The 27,962-nt window shown below is 43.1% G+C and overlaps 1 protein-coding gene and 1 long non-coding RNA gene across 7 annotated transcripts; one reads left to right on the top strand and one right to left on the bottom strand.

The window, feature by feature from the left end:
* Positions 1-1,640: 1,640 nt before the first annotated feature.
* On the bottom strand, positions 1,641-27,962 carry LOC110480879 (dual specificity protein phosphatase 13B). 6 transcript variants are annotated; one of them, XM_085583522.1, is made up of 5 exons: positions 25,293-27,962; positions 19,451-19,661; positions 5,208-5,403; positions 3,860-4,080; positions 1,641-2,758 (listed from the first exon to the last, which is right to left on the bottom strand). In XM_085583522.1, the coding sequence occupies exons 3-5, from the start codon at positions 5,372-5,374 to the stop codon at positions 2,532-2,534; spliced, it is 615 nt and encodes a 204-aa protein (XP_085439648.1). In that variant the 5' UTR covers positions 5,375-5,403; positions 19,451-19,661; positions 25,293-27,962; the 3' UTR covers positions 1,641-2,531. The 6 variants fall into 6 exon arrangements, with proteins under 6 accessions (XP_085439648.1, XP_085439645.1, XP_085439647.1 ...); XM_085583519.1 differs by having other exon boundaries at positions 19,465-19,661; XM_085583521.1 differs by having other exon boundaries at positions 1,641-2,617; positions 19,465-19,661.
* Positions 2,662-23,828, top strand: LOC146767045 (uncharacterized). Its single transcript, XR_014956302.1, has 4 exons — positions 2,662-2,784; positions 17,786-17,945; positions 21,233-21,334; positions 22,414-23,828. It is a non-coding gene; the product is annotated as an uncharacterized LOC146767045 (long non-coding RNA).

Below are 27,962 nucleotides of genomic sequence, written 5' to 3'. Positions count from 1 at the left end.
AGGATGGGATGAGGAGTAGGATGGGATGCGGGGTGGGATGGGATGAGGAGTGGGATGGGATGCGGGGTGGGATGAGGGGTGGGATGGGATGCCGGGTGGGATGGGATGAGGGGTGGGATGGGATGCGGGGTGGGATGGGATGCGGGGTGGGATGAGGGGTGGGAGGGGATGCGGGGTGGGATCGGATGAGGGCTGGGATGGGATGAGGGGTGAGATGGGATGAGGGGTGGGATGGGATGAGGGGTGGGATGGGATGAGGGGTGGGATGGGATGAGGAGTGGGATGGGATGAGGAGTGGGATGGGATGAGGAGTAGGATGGGATGCGGGGTGGGATGAGGAGTGGGATGGGATGCGGGGTGGGATGGGATGCGGGGTGGGATGAGGGGTGGGATGGGATGCGGGGTGGGATGAGGGGTGGGATGGGATGCGGGGTGAGATGGGATGCAGGGTGAGATGCGGGATGGGATGGGATATGGGGTGGCATGTGGTGTGGCATGCGGGACACGCCTTTGGGAGAAAAACCGTGCGTGAGGCATTGTAACCTGAGAAGTTTCATTCTGTGTGTTACTTTGCTGTTTTTACAGTATTTTAACCATTAGAGTAAGATCCAGATTTCCAGTTGTACCAATTAGTGTTTTAAAAGTGTGGTAAGTTTGTGTCCTATGAAATGTGTTTAATTTGCCCCTGTTCTAGTACCCCCATTGACTCCTCAGCTCTGCCCTTTGTTCCAGCCTGAAAATGGCTGGTTGGCCTCGTTTCTGCTTCTGAGAGGGGGAAGGATAAGAAATGTGGTTCTGCTTGAGGCTGGGGGAACCTCTATAGACAGATCCACTGTGGGGTCTTCCCTGACTTGTTCTGTAAGTTTGAATCACTTTGTTAGATTTAATTTGTAATGGAAACATGCATTTTTTTTTCTTTTGTTGGCTGTGAAGCATAGTTTTAATTTGGCTCTTTCTACTTACCGAGGTTTTGTTGCCTTTGCACAGCAGCCCTAGAGCTCATGAAGATGTTTCCTTATGCAAGGAACTAAAGCAAAGAAGTGTTCCAGTTCTGCTCTGCTGCTGCTCAGGGATGTCCAGTCTACAGGGTTAGTCCAAAGTAAAACCCCCGAGACATCCTTTCTATGATAGATCCTCAGTGCCAAATACTCTGCTTTGTGCTCTGACTCCTATAGTCTGGCCCACAGAGCAGATCTAGGTATCACCTAAGGGCATTATAAAAGGTGCTGAGTTGTCTGTCCTGAAGGCAGAAATTAACCTTGTAGACAATACTGGAAATGGCAAGGAATGTTTTCCCTTGCTGCCGTGCTGTTTTTGAGTAGCCAGCTCACATAGTGGGGAGTGTTCATGCCTCTGCATTCCTGACTTTGGTACTAGGAATACAAACTGCCATCCCCAGCTGGCTTTGGAGCTGGCTTTGTGCTGCAAATGCTTGTCCACTGGGAACTAAAAGCCAGATGTGCTTCACATAGTTTCCAGGCAGCACTGATCCATCAGATGACAGTAGCTATTGAGCACTCTTATGGTGGCCCAGAGACACAAAGATGAAAGCCTGATGCCTGTCAACACCTCCCTTGCCATTCCTGTGTGTCTTCAGTTTTCACTTCAGTCCACCTCACAAAAGTAAATGCCACAGAATATGATGTTGCAATGTTAATAACCTTTTATTTTTGAGAAAGAAGATCTCAAGTTTTGTAATTTTGAACTGCCAAACAAATTTGGGATACATTGAGCTTTGTCAAATATTTTCCTGCATCAGCATGAGCTGGGTACCCACCTTCTTCTTTAGAAGCATCTTCTGCAGCATTTCCTGGATGATTTTTAGTATGAAAGATTAACAATATTTGAATGCCCTTTCAAGGAAATGTATTTACATGGAGGAGAAAAGCTGTGATGAACAGCCAAAAGGAAAAGCCTGTAGAGATACCTGGAATAATTTCTTAGAGTGGCTTATGTTGTTTCCCAGCTGCTCTGCCTTTAAATAGCCTCTTACCCCAACTCAGGAGCTCCACCAATTGTAAAAGCAAGAACTAACCAGTGCCAGATTCAAGTCTCAAAATACAAACCCTCTGAGATACAGGGAGTGAAGGGATGGGGGGCAGGTTCATAAGAAAACTTCTAAGCATTACTGTAGCATAAATAATATGGCATCTTTCACCTCAAATAGCCTAACACTTCATAAAGTGATATGAGCTTCACTAGTTGCTGAAACACAGCTATTTCTGAAGTGGAACCTGATCTCTTTCACTTTTTTTCTTTCTTTTTCTTTTTTTTTTTTTTCTTTTTTTTTTTTTCTTTTAAGCTAGCAGACAGCAATGTTTTAAGGTGGAGAGTGAAGGATACAACCAATCATAAATATAAATCTAGGAAGGCTTTGCAAAATGCAAAGATCAAGAAAAATCTACTTTTATTAATAACATGCATCCTGGTGTCCCATAAACTTGTGTCCTGAATTTATAAATGTAGTTAGTCTGGAAGAGATGCAGGCAGCTCAAACAAGATTTTGTCCCCTTTATTTCAGCAATACTCTCTTACAGGCCTTTGATGGCAGATGCTCTAGTTCTTTTTCTCTCTTCATTCAGTTTCATGTCCAAGTCCCGGAGCTGGCTGAGGAACCCTGCATTGGGGCAGATGTTTCTGTGAGCACTCACTGTCTTCAGGGCATCCACAAGTGTCATGTTTTCATGGATCATTAAAAAGGCGAGCACTAAAGTTGCTGAGCGGCTCACTCCCATGGCACAATGAACAAACACCTTACCTGCATGAACAAAAAGGCACAGCAAGGTGAGTGTGCTTTACCATTTCTAAAGTGGAAAAGACAAAGGGAGGAGAAAAAAAATAGTAGAAACAAGTTAAGAAAGCAATGGTGATAATTAGTGGATCTTCATGCTTTCAGGAAGATCATCTCTCAGGCAAGGTGGTACTTCATACTAACCTCCTGCATCTAATTTAGGCCTAAGATTGAAATAGTTGAAATTTTCTGTGGAAGGAGAAGCTTTCTTCTGACTAAACTTGTTAGTATAGTTTTCTGTGGAAAAAATAAAAGTTTTGGCAGAAAAATTTGGCCCAGCCCTGCCTGTGATCACTGGCAAGTCCCACAAACTCTGTGGGATAGTCTGCCTGTAAAAATGGAGTTGTGTAATTTACTGTATCTCAGCAGCCCAGTGTGAGCTATAACTGAGGATTTAATAAAGCACTCCAGTGAAAGCAGCAGATCCTGAAGCCAGTCAGAGTCAGAGCAAACTCTGGAACAAATGGAAATTATGATAACTAGGCCATAATCCAAACTCTGCTGACAAAAATTCAGCAGGCTGCAGGTCAGGCTCGTAGTTTTTGACTTAGTTCATTAGCTTCTGCTGCTTCTCTAGTTTAATAGACAAGCTGAATAAAGCTGCAATTCTGTAAAATACTTGAGCATGTGAAGCATTTGAGCCAGCACTGAAGTGCCACTGCTCCCACAAGGAGCAGGAGCAGTATGCAGGGCAGGATCCCCAACTGGAGCCCCTGTCAGTGTGCGAGGGGTGGGAGGGATGTGTGGAAGCACATAGATCCCACTGATCTCTACAGGATGGGCCCATGGGGCAGCATCTGCACTGCCATAGCCTCTGCCTTTCCCTCTATACTCAGGTCCCAGAGCTTGCCCTTCTTTTCTCCATGCTGGGCTGGGGGCAGCCAGTCTTCCACAACTGCTGGGGACATGGCATAGGCACCCTTCTCCATCCTCTGCTCAGTGGTTCTGTATGTGCTGCCTTGAACCATATGCTGATTCTAAGCTCTGTTGGTGCCTGTTTCTGCAATGAAAAGTCATTTGGCTTGTGTTGAAATTTCCTCTCAAAGCTTATCTTTGCTTCTCTCTTACCTCCTGAAGAGTTTAAGGCCTTGCCTATGAAATTGGCAGCATCGTAGAAGAAGATACTTAAATCGAAGGAAGGATCATCAAATGCTTCTACTCCATAGTATTCTATTTGCAGATCTGCATAATATTTGGCTCCCGTGTTGATGCTATATGGTCCATCTGCTGCATTAAGGATATGAGTAATGTTGAGGCTTTGAAGTGTAGTTTTGCTCCTAGCAGCCCACCTGTTGAAAGACATGAAGGGCACATTGGCAATGCTCCTAACATTCTGCAAAAATAGCATGGTTTAAAGTTAGTGCCTGCTCCCACTACGGAAGGATACAGGAACTGCATCTTACAGAGGAGCAAATTTCAAGAAGCACATAGTGCTTTGCACATAAAAAATGTGATATGGAGGTGTGGAGAGCAGCAGGAGCACAGACTTGCCAGTGGGGTATTGTCAGTTAAGCAAATGCCTCCCAACAGATAAGCCCTGGGAACATGGCTTACTGTATGAAGTGGTCAAGATTTTCCTTAAATATTTGTTTAGGAAATTTTAGAGCTAATCTCTCATTGGTAGTGTACCTCTTCTCAAGAGTGAGAACTCGCACAGATGCAGTGACACCTTGTTCCTGGTTAGGACATGAAGTAGATGCATTGTGTTCACCAGCTAGGTGACCCCCGTTTCCCACCATAAACTAGGACTATAGGCATTCTACAAAATTCTGAACCTTAACTGATATATTCATGAGGAGGAGGAGCTGGGCAAAATTAGCTAATGATTTAGGTAGTCTGCAGTAATCCAACTGGAAAGAAATAGCAATAAATATTATTGGTCACAAGAATAAGGTATTTACATGAAAATTCATGTTTGATATTTTCAGTTTTATCATCTTTGAAAGAAAGCTTGGATTTGGAATATCAAGATCACTATTGTACAATTCATTTGAGTCTTCCTCCTTCTGGGTTTTAATCTTGCTACCCCTATTTGAGTGTTAGGGCTACAAGCCTCTTTTCTACTGAATTAGAGCACAGTTTTGAGGCTACATAATGCATATCAGAATAGACATCAATTTGGCATAGGTTCTTTGAGGACTTCAGTCTAGAATACAAATAATTTCTACCCTGCTAAATCTATGGTGGCTCAAAGAATATAAAAAACCAAGTCAGACACGCTACAGGTAAGTCACTATTTTGCAATGTCATGTGTTTCTTGATATCCAAGCTCTTTACATCATCACTTTTGGAAGCCTGTATCACAAAAACATTCCTGAAGACCCAAAAGCTACTCCTCAGTAGTACCACACCCCTTCCTCCTCTTCCTCCTCCCAGGGACTGATAACAGCTTAACAATAGGACCATATGTTCTTACGCATCTCCTAGGTAGATATTTGGCCAGACTTGGTCCACGTGATTATCAGAGCTTCCTCTGAGCCACAGGAGCTGCTGGAGATCTGATAGTGCCGGTGTTTCGTAGGAAGTGCTGCTAGTCAGAGATGAAGAGTCTCTGGTGTGAGGCATCTTGCTGCTCCTTTGCATGTACTCAGGCTGTATCAGAGACAGTTGTTCTGAAATAAATTGAAAGGAAATTTTCATACAGAAGTACTATTCCCTAGAAAGTAGATCTGTTCATTACCCTCCAAATAGGATTACATTATTAGAACTAGTGTGTGCAGCAGGGCCTGCCAGTGTTGCTAAAAGCATCTAGAGAGCAGGACTGACTCGGGGTCAGACTCTACAGAATGTAACTTCTCCCCTGAGAAAGCAGCATAAGATAATGTGATTTAATTTCTTGTCAAGTAACACTGTTGGTGAAGAACATCTGCATCACCTGAATGCAGACTGGATGAACCTTGTAGGTACAGGTAACATTTCTCTTTTTGTTGAAGTGCTACCAGAGTATTTGTGTACACTTGACACTGATTAGTTAAAACCAGAAGTTTTTGAATGAATCACTAAATTTAATTATACTTACAAAGTTTCTAGGGCCAAGGTGAAAATCTTAGGGATATGTATGTGAGCGCTATCTGTATGGTGTATGTGTACACACATATAAACACTGTGTACTTACAATTTTATTTCATTTATAGTGATGTATTTAAACACACATACATACATGTATACATAGGAAATTATTTTCACATGCATCTATAAACATATATATTGTATATGTCTGTATGTATAGAAAGAGAAATCAGGAGGATTTGAACTAGTTTTTTTTCTCTCAGTTGAATATCCCTGGACACTTAGTTATACTGGTATTCTTGCGCCTGTCTCAATCTCTCCTCTGGGAGCTGTTCCACTTTGTATAAATAATGTGATAGCTACTTCACTTCAGAGAGGGGCCATTTCTCTTGTCTGAGGGACAGAATACTTACCCAGGATGTGTGAAAAAAGAGTATTTTTGAAATTATACAGCTAAAAGTTCTGGCATTGTTGTCCTGTTGAGAATCTCATCTAGTGCTCTCTCACAGGTCTCTGAGATCACAGACCCGTGAGCCATCACAAATCATGCCATGGAATATAGGCAACCCTTTTGCAACGCTGTTTGCTGGTTTAAACCCAGCAAGCCCAGGTCAGATGGTTCAGCTGGAAGCAAAGCTCAGTCAAGAGCAAGATATCCAAGCATTCCCTACTCTAAGACTTTATGAACATTTCTCCTGCCTGGATTGCATTATCCTGAATTGCTGTTCTTGCCCCCTGAAGATATTCATGAGCTTTGTTTGCTTGCTTGTTCTTACTAGAGTCATAATCAATGTGGAAGGTACACTAGAACTCTTCCCAAAGCAGGGTAAATGGTGTTTATTCTGATATGGCATCAGCTTCCACTGTAATGCCTGAATGCCTAAAGCTAAGTTTGGGTTTATTTTCTCAACAATTTTAGAAAACAAGCACAGATGGGACCTTCAGAAGTCATCTGGTCTGTCCTCTGCCCCACAGCAGCAGCAGCCATATGGATGTTACTACTAAAACAACAACTTTGTCCATATACATTATTTTTAACAGTGTAAGCTGTTTTGGGGAATAAGCAGAAAACAATGGAGAATATATTTTTGCTTGCAGAAAAGAAGTGGAGTTGATGTGAGGCATATTACTGAACGTACACATATATTTCTAGGACCTCAGTCTAAATTTGCTTCCTTTTCCCCTTCCTCCCTCCTCCTCCCCACAAATGTTACGTGCAGTTTTAGCTTTTTGTATGTTCCAATAAGAAAGAGGTCTCCCTAGGGTAACTACTTAATAAGCAAGATATGAAAAGCACAATAAAAATGATGGGAGATATAGAAAAAAGAAGACTGGTTTTACTTTTAATGATAGAGGAAAAGAACTGCAGGGAAGTAGAGAGAAATATAGAGATAAAAGCCTATGATTTTTTCAGGGCAGATAATATAAGATCAAGAGCTTTGGTAAAGGAGTATGTTGTGCAATCCTAGCCCAGATTAGCATGAAGAATAGCACAGAAAAAGATACTGTGCACTGCCCAACAAGTTTTACTGCCTTGTGAAAGTCATGCACTGTGCTCAAGAGCTACTGCCAGCATCTTCATTATGACCTGTTTGTACTTTCACCGACACAGAACGTTAAGCTGAAGCAGTTAAAGAAAATCAAGACTAAGATAATACAACTTCTACATCAGGAGATTCATAGGACCATAGGCTCATTATCAAGGAGTGTGGCTGACACTGAGTTGCTTCAGATGCTTAAGGGCTGAAGTTGTGGAGCAGATGGATACCAAACTTTCACTTCTCCTAGACCCTGCTGCTTTAAACTTCTATTGTAGTCTGTCAGTTAGCTAGAGTAATGGAGATGATGACCAAAGAGAATTAGATTTTGTGGCCATTTGTTCAAGACCTGACTTTGAAGAGGTTCTCCCAAAACTGAGCAATTTTGGTGCCAGTGACACTTCACAGGTGACTCTGACCTCTGCAGCCAGGGAAATGCTTTGCAACAGAGCTCCCTTTCATAGAGCAATCCTCTTTCCAAAAGGTGTGCCAACATTGTTTTATTCACATGCATAATGTCAGACAAGTGAGCTCCTTGTGTCAACACAAGCACAGCTCCTCCCAAGAACACTGCTCCCACCTGCGCTGCACTGCCTTGAAATTGGGCTGTTCTGCAGGGCCTTCAGGGTAAGCCTGGAAATAGCTATTGCAGATGATTGGACTAATGAGGAAAGCAATATGAATTTTTTAATTGAAGGCCAGGGACTTTGGTGAAGGTTTCCCCCCACCTTCTACTTTAAGATACTGCAGAGGTAGCAAAAGTGCTGCCACTGATTACATTTCTCTGAGCTTCTCCTTCTGGGTGGCTCCCAGAAGCTGCTCTAGGTGGAAACAGTCAGTGACAGCAGGAGGGCAGGAATCCCTGTACCTGAGGGAAAAATTTCTGTCTTACAAGGTCACTAACATTTTATGCAGAGATCTAAATCATGAAAGTTGGATAGGATTACTTTTCTTTTAAACTGTAGCTATCTCATTAGCTTCTTTCTTTCTTTCTTTCTTTCTTTCTTTCTTTCTTTCTTTCTTTCTTTCTTTCTTTCTTTCTTTCTTTCTTTCTTTCTTTCTTTTTCTTTCTTTCTTTCTTTCTTTCTTTCTTTCTCTTTCTTTCTTTCTTTCTTTCTTTCTTTCTTCTTTCATTTTTTTTCTGTTTAAAAGTCAAACAACAGAAGCAAAAAAATTCAATCCTTGGGAGACTTTTGAGACTGGACAGAGATTTTAATGGTGATCCACAAAATACAAGGTAGCACATAAGCTTTAAAACTGCCTTGTCATTTTGCATCATTTCCCAACCACCTGTAGTACTGGGGTACAGCCCAAATAGCCAGGGCCAGCTTGGATCCCTGTCTGGCCTGTGGAGCCTGGGCTTTCCCAGTGGTTCAGGAGTTGCCCTGGAGGTGCAGGCTGGAGGTAGCCGTGGGTGGCATTGCCTGGCTGCACGGAGCCCCCAGGAAGGGCTGTGGGTGACTCCATGCTGTTTGCATGCAGCTGGGTGCAGCTCCTGAGGGACTCAGTCATGCCAGAACCTTGTCTACAACAACCTAGTGGAGCTTTGTATCTCCCTGTATCGTCCAGCCACTTGAATACTACATCTGCAAAGGTTTTGGTTTGGTTTTTGGTTTGTTGGTTTGGTTTGGTTTTTTTTTTTTTTATTTTCCTTTCTCTATGGTGGAAACGATTGCCATTTTCTGTTGAACATGTCTAGCAAAAAAACCAAACAAACAAAAAAAAAAAGAAAATAAAAAGCCCACACAACCCCCTCCCCAGTGACTTCAATTGGCTAAAGCATTTAATAGATTTGTATTGCATTTGCAGATTCTAGTGCAAAAAAACTCAGCAAAGCTTTGGGGGTAAAAACACAAACACTCCAATATTGTAGCTATTAAATAGTTAATTTTGTTATTTCAAAAAAAATTTACCATTTCCATTTTTTTTTTTTTCGGTTACTCTTTGTTTTGGAATTTGTTCTCCTGCATTAGATAAAATATTTTAAACATTAAAACAAGATTAAATGGCTTGCTCTTGGTTGAGAAAAATATGTTTTATTTCACTAACAGTGAACACAGACTGAATAGCCACCTATTTGCCTAATCCAAATTGTCACTTCTGTAACAGGGCCTCCTGCCATTTTGCCATGGTTGTTCCCTTGTCTCCACAAGATGGAACTGAGCTGTAGAGAGATTAAATGAATGTCTGGAGTCCCAAGAGGAGTCTGACAGGACATCTTTCCTCCTTTCCTTTTGTTAGAACCTTCCTGGTTGGCACAGCTCTACCTGTGGTTATGCTGATAGCCCAGATGGGGACAGGTGTCTTTCAGTAACAAGTCCTTACATGAGATTATTGAGAGCCTCAGGCACAGCAGGGCCTGTGGATACTACAATAGCACAAATGCTACCTAACAATAACATGATACAGAAAACTCCTGCAGCCAAATATCCTAAATTCCCTGTATCAAAAACCTGACAAACTAGATGTTTCAAAATTCCAAAGCATGGGGTCAGAATATAATTCATGTGGAAGGGAAAAAAAATTTAAAACAGCCTCTTGATGCATTTGAAAATGCTGTCTACTCTGTTGTTTCTTCTCTTTTCTCTCAGCAAGCATCTCTGCACTCATCTTTTACACTCCTTGCTCTTTTCTCTCAGGTAGTGTGTAACAGTATGGCTCTTTGTCCTCCTGATGGAAAATTCCAGATGGAAAGAAGTGTGTTTCACAAGGAAATGATCATGTTAGTGGAATTAATCTTTTAAATACTGTAATGTGAAATATGATCTTCCTTTTTGTTAAGAGGACCCAGTCTGTGTCTCTACACTTTGGTCACAATCTGATGCTAAGAGAACCCAGGAGTCTCTTGAGGTAGAGCTGAAAGCTTCGTGTGCAGAAACAGGCACATTTAAAAGCAACAGCAAAGTTAAAACAGCCAGATGGGAACCTAGCAGGCAACCGAGAGGGAAACTCTCTGTTTTCCTTGCAAGCCTACAGGGGCTTGTTTGCAGGAATTAGAATCTCTCACCAGCAGTTCACTGCAGCTCTAATACCAAGTGGTATTGAAAATGAGAAGCAGGTTATGGCTGATGGTTTAAATGAGGTACCTATGGGAATTTAGAAATGAGATCCTGGACTTGTCTTGGTGTAGACTGTGCACATGGCAGAGCAATATTGCTTTCTTGGCTGACTGCATCATATATTATGGCCTTTTATTTTGCCCACAGTCAAACAGCAGGGAATAGTAGAAGTTCATTGCTCCAGCTCACTGTTCAAACTCTGATCTGTCTCATCAGAGGCAGTGCCCCTGAATAATGGAAAACAGAATTGGTCCCTCAGCCTCAGTGCAGGTTCGTGTTCAATGCAGCACTGTATAAATGCTATTGCCATTATTTTGTGAAGAGAAAAGCAGAATGTACAATTAAAGCTTTGTTTGGTTCAGGTTTTAAGAGAATTTACTACCTGGGAAAGCTGCCAGATCGAGGGCTCTGGAAAGCACAGCCCGCCCTTTAACCACAGTGTCAGGAAAGAGCAGGAGCAGCTCTCCAAGCCTCCTCCACAGCTTCCCTCTCAGCCCAGCCCAGCTCAGATTGCAGATGCCCCTCACCCTACACTGGGAACCGTGTTTTACAGGGTGGGAGAAAATGGGAGTCTTCGCACCTCTTCACCACTTGGTCTCCCTCCTGACATCTCCATTCACATCCGGCCTTGTACATTTATGATGAGGCCCTCTCACTTCTTCAAACTGAGCTGGAAGGTACCAACTTCTGCTTGCAAGGAGCCTGAGCTGGGCTGCAAAGCTAAAGGCTAAAGGCTCCTTCCTCTGTGAGCCCTTGTGTTCCTGTGTAGGGCTGCCCATGGTGCTGGAGGGCTGCTGCCGCTGCCCCACAGGAGCTGCCTCCACAAGGGGACAGCAGGAACGCATGAGGCCATTTCAGGGCAGGGCATGTGCTAGGAATCAGCCTCAGACAGGGTTTGGATAGCCAGAAGAGCTCCTGATGGTGAGGCAGGTCCCAGGTAAAAAGGGAAGACAAGGGGGTGCATGGCCAGACACAGGCATGCAGGTGTGGAGGTGGAGTCCAAGCATCTCAGCTCAGAGGGGCCCCTGAGTGCGGTGGGGATCCCCAGTGGGGCCTCCCAGCTGCCCCATCCCAGGTCACACAGCCACTGCTGTCCTTGGACAAGGCATGACCCCGGGAGGGGCAGAGCTTGCTGAGCTCAGTGGGGTGAGCTTCACCTGTGCCTTGCTAGTTTTTGGGAAGAAGGTGGCTACCTTGCAGAAGCGCTCTTGGAGAGCATTTCCTCTTCTTTGCAATGTAATAGACCTGCACATATTTTCCCAAAACTTGTAATTCCAAGCGGGGAGAACCTTTGTGTTGTCCCGCACCTGCCTCCCCCAAACCTCCTATTTGAGTCACGCAGCCTAGGAAGAAGCACTTGCCCATGCATGTGGCTAAGACTGCAGGGAAGTATGGCTTAAAAATGGAGGCACTGCTTGGAAAAATGGGGAGTCTTGCTGGCAGTGACAGGTCATGGCTGTGGCATGACACCAGCTTTAACATCTGCAGCTTTCAGATTCAAAAGAGATAAAAAAAGAAGTATTACCTTAGCAGCTGGCATCTCTAAGCTGTGGAACAAACCATCCCCAGCAAGACAGCGCTGCCCTCCACAGGCTCCTAGCACAATTTCCGACTGTCTGTGGTTATCTTCGAGCCTAGGGTGATGCTTTCCCCTTTATTTCTCCTCTGGGGCATTCCTGTCCAGGGTACAGCTAGGAATTCAAGCCCCCCAAAACTACTGACTTTTTTTTTTTAATGAATCTCAATTGTGCTAATGTTTCTTCCTGAATTAAAATTGTCTAGTCTTACGTCCTGCTGCCAGCAGCCATAACTGTGCTGGATGCTGTAATCAAGAGAGCACACAATCACCATGCAGCTAACTGTTTCTAATAGTAGAAATTTCACTCTAATCTTACATAAGACCAGTAATGGAGCAGAGAGGCTGTGGCTTCTGAGGAGCTTAGAAAGCTTTCTTAGGCAGCTCATGCCCTGAGGGCAGAGAAGCTGCAGCTGCAGTGAGAGCAAGAAAAACAAAATGACCTTGATATTGATAACAGTTCAGTGAGTGCTGTCACAACCAGTGCTGTGCCAAGACTTCATTGATGTCACAGGCTGTCGATAGGTGTAAGTCATGGTCAGTTCTGATAAAAATGGTGTCAAAGAGGCCAAACTGAGAGAGAGATGTGTGGAAATAATGTCTTGAAAGCTTCAGGAAAGACAAACAAGGTTGTTAATATATTGCTATTAAAAGGGGCTCCAAAGCACTTTCACTTCTGCAGGCAGTATGGATTTGTGTGACTGTGGATTAAAGGGTTTTTTTTTTCTTCTCCTTGATTTACTCCTCAAATGATTTTTATCTGACTGCTGCTGTCAATACAAAATTGACAACACTGTCAAGTTTGCAAGATTTCAGAATATTTGAAGGCATGAGAAAGAGGTTTTGATATTCCTCGGTCGTTTGGCAGGGGTAGCTTTGAGCTGTCTCTCCCTGCACTTTTAACATAAGCAGTGAAGTGCTCTCCTTGCTTTGCCTTTCTTGAAAGGGTACATACAAAAAAGGCACCTTTTTCTAAGGTTGACAAAGCTGTACAAATTCTTTGCTATAGAATCAAGAGCAAACTTCAAAACTGTACAGTGGAAGATCTATTTTGGCACTTGAGATTTTCAGGCATATCATAGAGCTTTCCAGCGACATTCACAGCTCTGTTGGGGCAGAGTGGAATTTTTTCTTCTTTTAATTTCTTTTTCAACTGCTGACTTTAAAATCATTATTTGATTTTGATTAAGTAATCTTTTAAGAAGAGTGATTGTATGTTACAAAGGAGTTGACCACTGATGAGCACATGAGAATAACTAAAAGGAGATATTAAGACATAGAATGGGGATTTCCTGTCACTTGCAACTTTTAATTATGTATCTAATGGGTATATGCTCCTAATTTCTTATGTTAAATTTGAAGAAATATAAGTGAGTGATTTTTCTGTTGTACCTGCCTGGTATCAGGGTGCCAGGTAAATCAGAGGGAAGTAGGAGCTGCCTCATCAAGGGCTGTGGGCAAAGCAGGGTGTGCGGCTGGCTCTCCAGGCTGTGAGGATGAGGGGTCAAGGGCAGTGGAACGGCCTGTCCCAGGGTCTCTGGGAAGGAGTTTCCCTGCCTGGCCCTGCTGCAATATCTCTGTGAGAAACAGGCAGCACAGTGCTGCCCCACTTCTGAGACTGAAGCTATGCAAGCCTTGCAGTTGGTCAAGCAGGGCAGAAGCAAGGGTTTTTTTCTCCCAGCAAGTTTTTGCAGAGTGTTTTCACTTTATTGCCAGGTTTCACTATATCTTGCCAGGTTTTATGCTATTGTTTTTCTGATTCTGTTTCATGCCCTTGGTGTGGACTGTAGGTGGATGGCAAGACTGGTAAGTAGGGTGATGGAGAGGAGAAGAGCCTCCAGCAAAGCAGCAGCCTCAGGGCTCCCAAGAGGGAGGGTTGAGCAGAGGCAGAAGGAAGGAGCATGTCCTTGCTGGAGGCTGTGCCTGCTGCAGGTGGTTTACAGCAGACAGTTTGGGAACACACCGCAAGCTTAACAGTCCATTTTCCCGAAGCAAACCTCCGTGCCTCCAGCAGAGCCTTGGCAAGGCTGTCCTCTGCCTGAGAAAGTTGCTACAAGCAGGAATGCATTAAGGACTTCGACATTCTCAGGTACAATGGCAATGGGAGTCACCTGTGAGCTATAAATAGCACTAACATCCTTTCTCTCCAGTGCCTGGAATCCCAAGCAGTCATTTTTGCGGGTGCTAGTGAAAATAAACAAAACTATGAAGAGCTTTAATTTACACTCTCTTTGCAGGCTGGAAATTTTCTTAGTAAGTAGTGACTAGTTTTTCTTACTGACTCTGAATTTTGCATTTATTTTAAGGGAAAATACTGGCTTTTTTTTTTTTTCTTTTTGAATATTTTTAAATTATCATATATAATTTTCATATTTTAACCTCAACTATGTGGGAAGAGCTATTGTGGCAGGAGAGTTGGGATCACAAGTATTTATTTTCAAAAATCCTCTGTGCAATTGCAGGAAAAGGAGGGAAAACCCAGGAACCTAGATTCAGTCTTATATAAATCTTACATGCATTTTTAAAAAAATAATGAAAATGTTTTGGTTTAGAATTAAGCAAATAATGCAGGATGTTTGGACAGGTTTTGTGGTATTTACATTGAGAGGCCAGACAGCAATAGTGGTTGCAGTAAAAGGAAAAGCTTTACATGCCTATCAGACAAGATCTTTCTATGGTTTGATAGGAAACAAAGATGGCTTTGTTAAGGAGCTATGAAGACCTGAGAGCAACACTGGCAAAAGGGAGCCTTTTCTAAATATTTAGGGTTCACTTGTTGAAGTCTTGTCATAACATGATTAAGTCTCACCTGTTATGCAACTCTACTTTGCTCCTTATAGACAAATTGCTCTGGGATAACCAAAGAACCCCCCACTACAAGATCAACTAGTGGAACTGAAAAAATGAGTCAATAATTTAAAATTTATTTTAAATATACAATAGGGGCTGTATTTTTTTGCAGTGATGCCAACTAATCTAATTGTAGATTAGACTATTTTACTGACAGCCCCTGATTTAGGCCGGCGGGCAGCGGCTGGTGAAACGCTGTGATTTTTCCTACTGCCACAAGATGGCAGGAAAAAACAATGTTGGGAGATTTAAAAACGCACAGCGATGGGCATCGCAGAACGGAATACACTCCTGGCCGGCATTAAAAGGGAGAACTTGTGCACGTTGGATGGAAGAAAAATGTGAATTGTACGGAATTAATTAGATTGGTATTGACCTGGGTGTATACATCAAAAGATCTACACCGTATCCTTTCCTATGCAGGTTTCATGTGTAAGAAAAGCCTGTGATAGTGCTCATTTTTTCCTGTACACCATGCAGTTTGGCCTGGTTTTGGTCTGCTGGCAAAATCTGTCGTACAAGCCAGTCCAAGACATAATGCACTCACCTAAAGTAAAAAGCAGGGTGATTATTTTAGTCTTTTATACTGTCTTCTTCCAAATATGGTTCTCTTCCCATTCCCTGTTCCTCCAGCCATAGTAGAAAAAGAGCCAAGCTAGAGGATGCTGCTCTGGCCTTTGGGAACAGTGGGAGACAGAGGGACAGCAGCCGGGCAGGAGGGCAGGCTGGGTGCTAGCAGGCTGCTGCCCTGGGCTGCTGGGCTGGGCTGCAGGGTCACATCCGTGTCCCTCCTGCCTGTTCTCCTGGGAAACTACCCTTCAATGCAATGGGTGCCACAGGAGCTGCTGGGGCTTTGGAAGAGGGCTGGAATGGAGGAGTCTGTGCTGTCTCCCCAGCTGCTTTCACTTCCAATACTTTTCTTAAAGGAATTAAACCCTCTACAGGAACAGAAATTGGTTTGGAAAATACAACCAGACTGGCTGGGGGTTTTGAGTTACCCAAAGGCATTCCTCCTCAGCAGCCAGTATGGTGGCCCCCCTGCATTCTTCTGACAGATAAAAGAAAGCTGTGAAAAACTCACAAAGATTATTGTGCAGCAGGAGCTCGTTAACTGGTGGAAGTTAATTGTGCATGGCAGCACCGCGCAGACCCCGTGGGTCCGGCCCTGGTCCCGGCCCTGCCGCGCCGCTGCTCCCCAGCATGGCCTGGCTGGCCTGGCTGGCCTGGCCTGGCCTGGCCTGGCCTGGCCTGGCCTGACCGGCCTGGCCTTCCCTCACTGAGACATGGGGCACGTGCATCAGGGCCTTTGCGGTTTGTCTGCTGAGAAAGTTTGTCTGGGACAAAGCTCATGGTCATGGCAGCTGTGCTGCCCCGTGGCAGTGGCCTCCCCAGAGTCTCCTCCAGCACCAGCCTGCTCCTCACCCATGCAGCCTGCTCCTCACCCATGCAGCCTGCTCCTCACCCATGCAGCCTGCTCCTCACCATCCAGCCTGCTCCTCACCATCCAGCCTGCTCCTCACCATCCAGCCTGCTCCTCACCCATGCAGCCTGCTCCTCACCATGCAGCCTGCTCCTCACCATGCAGCCTGCTCCTCACCATGCAGCCTGCTCCTCACCCATGCAGCCTGCTCCTCACCCATGCAGCCTGCTCCTCACCCATGCAGCCTGCTCCTCACCATCCAGCCTGCTCCTCACCATCCAGCCTGCTCCTCACCATGCAGCCTGCTCCTCACCATGCAGCCTGCTCCTCACCATCCAGCCTGCTCCTCACCATGCAGCCTGCTCCTCACCCATGCAGCCTGCTCCTCACCATCCAGCCTGCTCCTCACCATCCAGCCTGCTCCTCACCATGCAGCCTGCTCCTCACCATGCAGCCTGCTCCTCACCATGCAGCCTGCTCCTCACCCATGCAGCCTGCTCCTCACCCATGCAGCCTGCTCCTCACCCATGCAGCCTGCTCCTCACCCATGCAGCCTGCTCCTCACCCATGCAGCCTGCTCCTCACCCATGCAGCCTGCTCCTCACCATCCAGCCTGCTCCTCACCCATGCAGCCTGCTCCTCACCATCCAGCCTTGCTCCTCACCATCCAGCCTTGCTCCTCACCATCCAGCCTGCTCCTCACCATCCAGCCTGCTCCTCACCATGCAGCCTGCTCCTCACCATCCAGCCTGCTCCTCACCCCTCCAGCCTGCTCCTCACCCCTCCAGCCTGCTCCTCAGCTATCCATTCACCTTTCTTTCTCACCCAGCCTTCACTCCTCCTTCTCTTTTTTTCCCCCACAGCTTTCACCCCTCCTTGGAACTGATGGAGGCAAGGTGCTTGTTGGGAGCATGAGGGTAATTGGGGACTTTTGTGCTAGGACCAGTTCTTCTGTTGAGTCTGTAGTAATTAAAAGTATCAAGAGGTTTAAGAACTAGCCAATCTGCTTAAAGCCAAAACCTGGAGGATACACAGCTGTCCTGTTTCTTATGCTGGCTTCCTCTAGACTCTGCTCTGGCCTGATGGAGAATAAATAACTAGCCAGCCTTCAGGTCTAACCTGCATTGACTCTTTTCCCACCTGTCTTATGAATGCTGTGTCCACACTACTCAAAACTAAATATTGAATTCTATAACATGGGCACCAGACATCCAGAATCTCCTCCCAGGCTGGCAATATACTTTTTACTATGACCCAAGGTTCATTTCACAGTGATAACATGGAGAATGACAAGTCATCAAGAGTGAAGGAGCAAAAGCAAAATGCTTAAAGCAGCTTTCAGCTCTTGTGATGATGAGGGAAAAGAACTGGTGATATGGGTGCCCATCACCTGAACAGAAACACCCTTATCCCATGACATGATGCTAAAACAGATCCTAATGTCTTCACACCTTTCCAGATTCTGATCTGGAATTTTCAGCTTGGATTTTTAAGATATTCTTCCTTGTACTGATTCTTTTCATAAAATTACTTTGGTCCCAGCTTGCTTCTGCAGTTAGCAGCTTCATTTTGTGAGGAAAACAAGTGATGGAAAGTCTGCAGCTGCTGGCAACACCACAAGAACACTGCCAGCATCCAGGAGCCTTCCTTTGCCCTTTGGATGCCCACCTCTGAGTTGTGAGGTCCCACCTGCTATTTAAAGGTAGATTAAACCTTCCTTGAAATTAATAGTTTAAACTGAACACAAAATTACTTTGAATTTAGCTCATGCAGGACATCCTACAACCTTGGTCCTTTTGCCAGGTTTTCAGCAACTGACTATCTAGGTCAAAACAGCTCCATAGTATGCTTAATCCTGCTCTGGATGTGAGGTGAGCAATCCTTTACAGATTGAGGTGTTAGTAGATATGTGTGTATGGAGAAAACAACACTCTCTAGACACCTGCTCACCTTTGGTTCTTGAAAAGAAAATCCTCCCCTTTCAGCACTAAAGTGTTGACTGCAAGTGTCAATTTGCTATCTTTTATAGAGAAAACAATACTGAGAAACCATTCATTACAGGTAGTTTATCTACAAAGCAAAGGCTGTCCAGGAATTTGAAACCACTGGCTAGAAGGGATTTTCTATTTCTATTCTACTGGGTTAAGGGATTTTCTATTCTATTCTATTCTACTGGATAAAAACTCTAGCTGAGTTTTTAATTTTTGTTTTGTTCATCAAGGTGTATATGCCTGAGAGATAACAAATGTGCAAATCAGCTCCAAAGGGAGGAATCCCCTGCACAGCTGGCATAATCTCACTCACAGTGCTGGATCAGGTCTTGAGAGGGCTATACTGACCTCTCCTCTTCTCCTGCCACTTTTCAGGACTGCCACAAGTAAGGGCTGAGATTGGATTGGGCAGTCTTAACCCAAAAGACCCAATCTGATCTGAAATACAGGGGCCCATAGCTATGTGAGCTTAATTGGATCCTTCTCCCTATTTCTGAGACTGTCAGGCACAGGAAAGTGGTTGCTGACTGTTGGAACAGAAAAATGTGTTACAGAGCTGAGGTGCTTTTCTTATCTTGACTTACTTAATGTCTGTCCCACCTCCCTCTTCCATGAAGAAGTCTTTCATGCCTGTCCCATTTTCTACCTTTCTAGGGTCATAAACAATAGTGATTACCAAGTAACTTTATCTCATCCCTCTATTAGCTTAACCATTCCCTTGATGGATCACAGACTGGGTGACGATAGGCAAAATCTCTGTCTTTAAAAACTCAAACTCCACCTGCTCTCAGAGGCACTGGTATGGTGACAGAGCTCCCCTTGCACACAGGCAGCCTTGCCTTTTGCCTGGTTACATCTCCTCCAGGCAGGATGATGCATATTGACTTTACAGCTGCTCTATGTGGCTACTCATGCTTTCACAGCAGGATCTATCAGCACCAACCACCCCCCTTCCTGGGATCTGAAAGAGTGCTGCCTTTTGGCACAGGAATGAGCCTGCTGTCCCCAGAGAACATAAAGACAAAATCCTAGCCAAAGAGGGAACCATGAGAACAGAGCTAAGGTTATGACTTTGTAAATGTTTATCTTCAGTCTGTATTTGATGTCTGGATAATAAGGTGACCAGTCTCTTACAGAAACATCAGGCAGGTTAAACAACAGAGGGGCACACAGTGGTTTTCTTGAGCTGCAGAACAGAGCATGTGCAGGACCTTACCATTCCCCACTTACCACCTTTGTGGCTGATGGATGCTTTCATGCAGTGTCTCTTCCTAAGCCCTTCAGATCTGAGCTGTAAGTATGGTTGATTGATACAGCTGTGCTTCTTTTTTTTTTTTTTTGAATAATGGTTTTCCCTTTGTACTGTTTGCATTTTTTTTATGCTCCTTTGGTTCACTCACCGTTTTCCAGTTTAGTAAAGAAACTGTCTGTGAAAACAAGAATGGAAAAAAAGAAACTTATCAAAACCAGGTTTTTTATATACATAGGGAAGAGATGTTTCAAGGTGATTCTATCAGGTTATGCACCTAAGTATTATTTCTGCCCTTGAAAATCTTTCACTTACAGTGCTTAATTGGTCTGTGCAAATCTATTGCTTAAGAGATAATTGGCCATTTTTATAGAAGGATCAGAAACAAAAACACTCCAGGCTGTTGTTCTAACCATTTAAAAAAAAATAAAAAAAGGAATTATGGAAAGAATATGTTTCAGGGCATCATCCAGCCTCTCTTGAAACTATGCAAATCCACTTGGTGAAAACAACAGCAGACACAAAGAAATTAGTTGTATATGAAGAACTGAGATCTCAAATGTGATATTATGCAGAAAGTAAAGAGTCTGTACTAAATAAGTAACAGCTCAACGTGTTACCAAGGGTGCACTTTGATTTTGATGAATGTTAAAAGAACCTTTAGCCTTGAAAATAAAGAGGATAATTTCTCTCTAGGCAATGGCTGCTCGTGAAAGCCATAAAATAAGAGCACTGGAGCCCTAATTTTATAGTGCTTTTTAAATTATTTTCAAATGGTCCAGCTGCTTTGTGCCACAATAGCACAAGACAGAGATATTTACACCGGCAATAACAAGCATGCATCAGCCTGCCCGAGCTGCTCTCTACAGGCAGCCTGCGGGAGGCAAAACACACGTGGGAAGACAATACTTGCCAGTGTGGCTTGATCACAATCACACCATGGTCAGAGCAATCCTGGGAAGCTGCTTTTTTCACCCAACAACTCGATGTTTTCCTTGTCTGTGTGTTGCCTGCGAAGCACAGGATCTGTGCAGCTGGCAGCGCTGGTTCTATTTTGACACTTGAGAGCCTGCCAGCAATGTGTGCCTCTTAGGCCACACTGTCCTTGGCAGGCATGTCTTTTTGGAAATAGGAGGGCAAACTCAACCCTTGGTTTCATTGATGGTTTGGGGTGAGAGTTTCCACAAGGACTAGTGTGGCCCCAGCTTTAGTGTTCTGATGCAGCACTGCATTACCTTCTCCAGAAATGCATGCATGTGGCAAGTGAACGCTGGGAAATGCAATGGAATTCTGCTGAGATGCTGAATTGCCACCAGCAACTTTCTCCAAGTATTTTACCTCTGCATGTTTAGGACTTCAGTCTAAAACTACAATTTATTTCCAAACAAATGCTCTAAGATGAGAACTGCCCTGGGGTACTCTAAGCTTAGCTTGCCAATTTGGGTAGTCATTTCAACAGTTAAAAAAAAAGTTTCAATTTTTTTCGTTACCATCCCCTCTTCTGAAGTGGCGAGACATTGACATTAGACAGGGTACTGGGAGAAACCTGCCTTCTGAGCCAGCAGAATAGGCTTTAAAGAGCAGTTCCTTTATGAACTATTCCATTAAAATTAAATAACTTGTCTCTTTCCATGTTCACTGGTGCTAGAAGCATAGCAATGTTCAAGTAATAAGAATTTTGGTGGGAACAGGAAATTTTGAGCATGAGAGAAATGTCTAATTTATACTGCAAATTTATTGCATTTGCAGTAATTCTCAAGTCCATAAAGCTGAGACAGAGCTGGGCAGAAGACATGGCAGGAAGAAGTCACCTCTGGAAAGTTCTCAGCCATTGAGCATCTGTTGTCACCAGTAAGAGAAAACTGTCTCCCATATGGGTGATTTGTATGGGTTGGGCAATATTTTCCCCTTTTCATTTGCTGATCCAAATCAGCAAAACAGGTTAGCATCTTTTTGTGTCCAGGGATATACTTAAGACCCTTAATTTTAAACAGGGGCCTATTTTGTCTTGGAGTTGAGTTTTAAGAGTTAACGAGCAGAATGGACAGCAAATTAGGAATGTATCCCAGAGGAGTACCTAGCATATTTGCTGCCTTCATTTAACCAAATGAAGGAGCATGCAAAATTCAGAAACATTCTATACCCTAAACAGAGAGGAAAAATAGATTTTTTTGCCAAAGCTTTAGGTCATGTTCCTTTCATCTTTATCTCATATTCAGATTGTCTGACATTTCTCCTTGTTGCTTTGTGTTCTTTTAATTTCCTAAGAGTTTAGAGTTGACATATGTGTATACTGTATCTTAGTTCAGTATGTAAATCCTGCAGCTTGATGAAATTCCTCACGACTGAGTAACTCTTTGGATAGCATTGCCTAGAGAAAAGTGGCAGAATATCATAAGGCAAGCCAGCATAAAGGAAGCAGATCTGCTTTTTCTAAGAATACAACAAATAAAGATTTTTCCTTTCAAAACAGAAAGGAGTACACATAGTGCTGTTCCAGGCTGCACGGAATAGTGCTATGGTCACAGATTGCTTAAGTTTGTACTTCTGCCTCACTCACATCTCATCTCATCTCATCTCTGAGAGATCCAATTTACAGCAGGTCAGATTAAGTAGCCTCCAGGGTATTAAATACAGCCCTTTCATAAATCAATAACTGCTTTTTGTTACTAGAGATCTGAGTCCAGAAACAGAGGAAAACACATGGCATAAGGCTTTGTAAATGGCCAACTGGCATGTCTCTGCAATAGCTCTTTGGAGCTTTTGGCTATTTCTCAAATGAGAAAGTAACTATTTTTAGTTATTTTTGTTGTGTATGCTGACAAATCAATACAGAAAAACTAAAAAAAAAAAACCAACTAGTAATTTCTGACTGAGACCTCAAAACTGTCTTGTGTTTAATTGCTTTTCTTTTTTCTCTCCTGTGACAGAAGATACATTCTGATGATTACTAGTACACCATGTGTGATCCTTGCCACTGATGTGGATATGGTTTTGTTGGTCACTCCTAATCGCTCAGGATCCTTCTGTTTTCCCACGTGCCAATGAAGACAATGTCTGTAAGTGGATAATTAGGCTTACCTGAGTGCTTGAGTGACATTTAGTTAATGCTGCTAAAATAATTTGTGATTGCTTAATGCCAGTACTGTGTAAGAGCAGCAGTTTACCATTGGGACAGGGACTCACCATTTGCCCTTGTTAATGCACACAGAATGTATAGGTTAAAGTCGATTGTGTCTTCTATGAAAGCTTATGATTACAAATAGCTGAAGTTATCTTGTTGCCTTGTAATGTATTCCTGTCTGTAGAGCCAGTGCCCACCACACTCTGAGACATTTTTTCTCCTTTGAGAGGTGTAAGAAAAAGTAAGGTAGTAGAAGAATGGTAAAAGGTTGAGATTTCTGAATATACTCATATCTGGAAATGCAGAATTCCAAGATATTTAACTTCTGAAAAGAAATAAGTTTAACAAGTTTTACTGACTTCTGTTGGCTACAGTCACATTGAAGACTGCTGGCCCAAACACCCTACAAAAATTCATCTCAGGAGGTAGTTTGGATCCTTCTATAACTGGATTTGAAATATGTATGTTGAACACATTGAGGTTTTAGCATAGCTTGTAACTGTACAATATTTCTTTGCTGACATGATATTAGCCTTGCTGATCTGGTTAAACTCCAGTTAATAAACCTGCCTGCTTAAGATCAGCATGAAGTTTGATTTCTGCAGGATATTTTACATATTGTGCCCTCAGCTGCTTATTATATAGCACTTCAGAAAACATTGTACCTTTAAACCCAAAAGGTCTTGGCCTTGGCCTTGTATATCAGCAATGGCTGATAGCCAGACAAATATTTAATAATCAGATTGTTGACAACTTCAAAGTCCTCCAGGATGAAAAGTCATCATGTTAAGTCAGCCATCCCTACTTTATTTTATGATATATTTAACTTGTTTAAAGACAGGGAACATCAGATTTCTGATAAAGGCATACAGAGAAATATTTCTTACAAAATACAGCATTAATTCTATATGGATCTTTGATTTCCAAGTAGCTGCTCAGAAACTGCACATAAATGGTTCCACAGAAACAAGAAGTGACAATATATGGTACTGCTCTGGGTTATTTTAGCTCTGGCACAAGTTCTGATGCTGGTATGGGTTTGCTCAGTAACAGAAACATCCACTGTTTATTAACTTCACTGAGTACTGGGCTGGGCCCTAAATGCACATACTCTCTCCATTCCCCATTTCTATCTCATGAAGAGCTCATTAAACCTTATTCTCAGGTGTTGTTCCTATTTGTCTTACTGAAGTTGGCACAATAAAGAAAATTCCATGTGTAGTTCTTGATCAACTTCCAGTTTCACTCTTTGCAGTCTGTAATTCATATTTAAGCTGGTATTAGTGATCAGCTGTTCCATTAACAAAGAAACCTGTTTACATTTCTATTTCTGTTAGCTGAGTGTTCTCAAAGTTTGTTTTTTCCTTACTACACATACACAGTTGTTATCTATATATTTTTCATTTTGTTCTCCACCATTTCTTTCCCTCTACAAGACAGAATGTGATTGAAAGAAACATTCAAGAGTAGTTTGGAACATGTATATTCATAGTCATGAAAAGGTCTTGAAACTGCACTTAAAAGGCTGTCTAAAATCAAATGTTGTTGTTAAGAGAACACAATTTCAGTGATTTTTGTTTTAAATCTCGACCTGTACCACCTGTCAGGCTCAATTCTACAAATCCTTATTTCTGCACGTTGTTCTAATAAGTAAAATAGTTCATTTCCAAGTGTAGTTACAGGTTTAACTGGAAAGGCAGGGGTCGGTTTCCCACTCTCCGGGCCAAGGCAGAAGCTCAGCGAGGCGCTGCCCATCGCTGTTCCTGCCTCAGCCCAGGCAGGCTCCGGGCAGGGCCCCGTGCTTGTCCCCAGCGCAGGGCACGGGGCCACCTGCCGGTGCCACGCTCCTGCCTGCGGGCGCAGGGACATCAGGAAGCAGGCGGCAATCCGCAAAACCAAGTTTTGTAAATGCAGAGTATTTCCCCAGCGTCACCTGGCTCGTTTTTTGGCTTTGCTGTTTCATAGCTAAAAGAATGCCCACTTTAGCTGTAATCAGTGGGCAATCAGCAGGGCTTTTAGTTTCCTCAGCTTCTCTCCTGTAGGAAATATTTTAATTTCTAGATATTTCAACAAGTGTGCAACCTGATGATGGTGAAAAAACCCTTGTTTTGGCATAACACTGGGTACTAGGCATGTTGAGTGCAGATGATTGCATGCTTTCTCTATGCTTCAGAGTGAAATACCCATCTGCACAGTTTTCAGAAATAGTGCAGTCTGCTGTCATTCAGAATATCTGTAGATTTGTCAAAGTTTCAACTGCAAATCAAGTTGTCATATAAACAGCCAAAATCAGAATACTTTTTAATGTGAAAATTTCCATTCTATTTAAAATTACACCAAAAAAAGGTAAAAACCAACTATTGTTCAATTTTAAGGTTGCTCAGGATCATGAGCCTATCTTGTGCTCTGTATGGTAAATGCTGCAGCACTTATAAAATCTGTATGTTGCACAATTATAAATTAATACAAAGCAATAAAGAGAGTCTAATTCTCTTTTTAATTATTTTTCTGTGCAGTAGGTTCTTTCTTTAATGGATAGTCCTTTTGCTTTCTTCTGTGCTAATCTTAAGTCTATTTTAAGGCAACGAAGTTAAGGCAATGAACTATATAAAGTGGGACAGCATATGTTAATTAGTACTGTATTCCCCAGCCCTTCAGAACAGCTCAGCCTCAAATAACACTTACATATTGCCTATGTAGAGATTAGGCCACTCTTCACCCACGTGATTTAATTCCACCTTGCAGCTGTCCAAAATATCTGGCAGTTCCTGGGCAGAGGGAGTGCCAGGCTCAGAGCATTCCTGGGCTGACAGGGTCTGTCTTCAGGTGCTGACCCCTTTGGAGGCCTCATGCAGAGTCAGGCAGAGGAGGGAGGGCCTGCTGGAAGCCGCTGCTGTGGAATGCTCAGGGCAGGTTTTTGCTGAAGCAGGCTCCTTCTGCCGCCTGATGTTCCCGAGCAGGTGGCTGACTCTAAATACAGCTCGCGCCTTGACGCCTCCCTGGATTAGCTCAGCACTACGTCCCTGATGCAATGGGGAACAGCCAGAAAAATGAACCTTCTGCTTTAAGTGAATCTTGCGCAAAAAAAACCGCTACTCCTGTCTTCACATAAGCTATGGTGCTGTTCCTGCTTAGCACGGAGCTTTCCCTGTGAAAGAAATGTCACTCAGTGCAACCGAGACGCAGTCCCAAATGCCTCATGTGACCCAGTTCTAATAATAAGCTACCAGGAAAGAGGGGACAGCACAGCTTGAGGGTGAGTTCAAAATAAACACCATGAGAACACTGGTCCTGGGCCTTACCCAAGGTTCACCAAGCCCACTGTCCTGTGCTTGGACTGTGGTTGAAAGTGAATGCCTACACAAGAACACACAAGCATGAATTATACTTGTGTATACAATAATAATAACACTCTCCCAGCTTCCAGCTGCAGTTTATGAGCTTGCTGATCTGGATGGAGTTTCTAAGTATTTGGTAACCCTGAATGGATTTCTGTCCCTCAGAGTTTTCCACTTGAATGTCTATAGGCTTCTGTTCTCTGCAGCATCCTGTGGCAAGTGTTACACAGCTCATATAAACCCCTCCTCTTGTTTCAGACCTGATTTCTACTGGCTTCATCTGATGCCCTCAGTTCTTGTACTGGAAAATAAAATGAAGGGACATTTTCACTGGAACTCTACCTAAGTTCCTACAGGTGACACTGGTTTTGTGATTGCTTTAAGCAGATTTAAGTCTGCCAGAGCTGTACCGGGGACAGTTCCTTTCACTTGCACCTTCTCCCAGGTTGTGTAGACCCTCTTGACAAATGTGTATTTTCTGAATGAAATGCCACTGGAGACGCAGTGTTTTTCCTTCATTTTGGTTTCTTAATCTAACTTGCCAAACAAACATTCAAAATACAAATTTTTATGCAGATAGTGGAAAGCAGTGAAGTACTAATGTCATGTCACATCATGACTTGAATTATGGATAGTGTGACAGGTGAGGAGGTCCCTTTTCCTCTTAGCACATTGCAGCAGGCAATGCTTTCTGTTTTGAGAAATTACAGGACTATTCTTCTCCTTCTGCTTATGTTGACTGGAATTTTTTCCCTGCAAAATGTGCAGTAAATTTGTATACAAAGAAGCAATACAGACAGGCAGGAAATATAAGCAACACTGACTCCACAGATTAGAAGCACTTCTGTGATTTGACAATGCTCTTGAAAAATGTTTATACCTAATTCATGCCTTCCACTGAGGTAAGAAAGTCATGCTCACAAGATCATTACCATGCCATTGGTGGTATGGATGCCCTACTGACTCAGCTTCTCTCTGTGCTCTTCCCTTCCCTGCCCCTGGTGAAACAATAGTCTCCCAGGATGAGCAGTATCTTCAAGAGCAGGTACTAATTTATAACAGGAGCAGCTTTCACAGCTGTGGCTTTGTAGGACAGATGCTCAGAGGCATGCAAAACATTATCCTGATGGGAGGATTCCATTAATCTTGCTCACATGTGTCTAATTTTGCCCAGCCTAAAGCCATTAAGATGCATTATTTCACTCACATGAATTTCAGATTTTCAAAAGGTTTCCAGACTAAAACCCACTGTAATGTGAATGAAGTATAAATTATAATGAAACATTAACTCATATAAATTCCTATTAATTTTTATGGAGAACTTCAAAGCAAACAAAGCTCCTCCTCCACTGCTCTGCTGCTTTGTGAGGTATAAAGATTATCCTAGCACTGCTGGGTTTTAAATGTGATTTCTTATTTGTACTTTTCACATAACAATGTCCTACCTTTCTCTCATCAGTGGAGCTCTTTTGCAACATTTAGGAAAATCTCAACAGTCAAACTGATGTCTGAAAGGCTCTTAAATATGCTTATTTTGCAAAGCACTTGTGTACAGTGAAATAGGGAGGGATTTCTACATTCCCCTAAATGCTAGGCAGAGTCAGCATTCATGTCATTACCTCTGCAAGAATGAAGAAGGAAAGGTGGTCTAGAAAGGAAAAGGTTCAACTCAAAGTCACCATTATATTAGTCTTATAATAACCTTGTCAGTCTCTTCCAGCAGAGAATAAAATGATCAAAACTGATGCTTCAAATGCAAACAAGCAAGCAAAAATGTATTTACTTAATCTGTCAGGGAATCTTTTAAGGTCAACTAATCAATAAATCCAACCAGCAGCAAATGGCAAAACCAAATTTGATTATCATTTCATGGTTCACCACAAGGTAACAAGTTCATTTTCAGGCAGAGTGGTAGCATGAATTTCAGACACTGTTGCTGTATTAAAAACCACATTGGTTTAAGTACTGATTAACTGTGACAGGAAAAGTGACATCCTCAAAACATCTTAAAACTAAT

The sequence above is a fragment of the Lonchura striata genome, chromosome 6 (assembly GCF_050655825.1).
Source record: "Lonchura striata isolate lonStrDom1 chromosome 6, ASM5065582v1, whole genome shotgun sequence".
In the NCBI taxonomy this organism is placed as follows: Eukaryota; Metazoa; Chordata; class Aves; order Passeriformes; family Estrildidae; genus Lonchura; species Lonchura striata.
Note: the sequence above shows the minus strand (reverse complement) of the source record. Positions and strands in the feature narration are given on the sequence as shown.

Excerpts from the sequence above, each read along its gene's own strand:
- LOC110480879 (XM_085583519.1), bottom strand. The coding sequence starts at position 19,606 with ATGCAAACAGTACAAAGGGAAAACCATTATTCAAAAAAAAAAAAAAAG. Across the intron at positions 4,081-5,207 it reads AATATCTACCTAGGAGATGC|GTGGGCTGCTAGGAGCAAAA; the intron begins GTAAGAACATAT and ends GTCTTTCAACAG. Across the intron at positions 2,759-3,859 it reads GGCCTTAAACTCTTCAGGAG|GTAAGGTGTTTGTTCATTGT; the intron begins GTAAGAGAGAAG and ends TTGTTCATGCAG.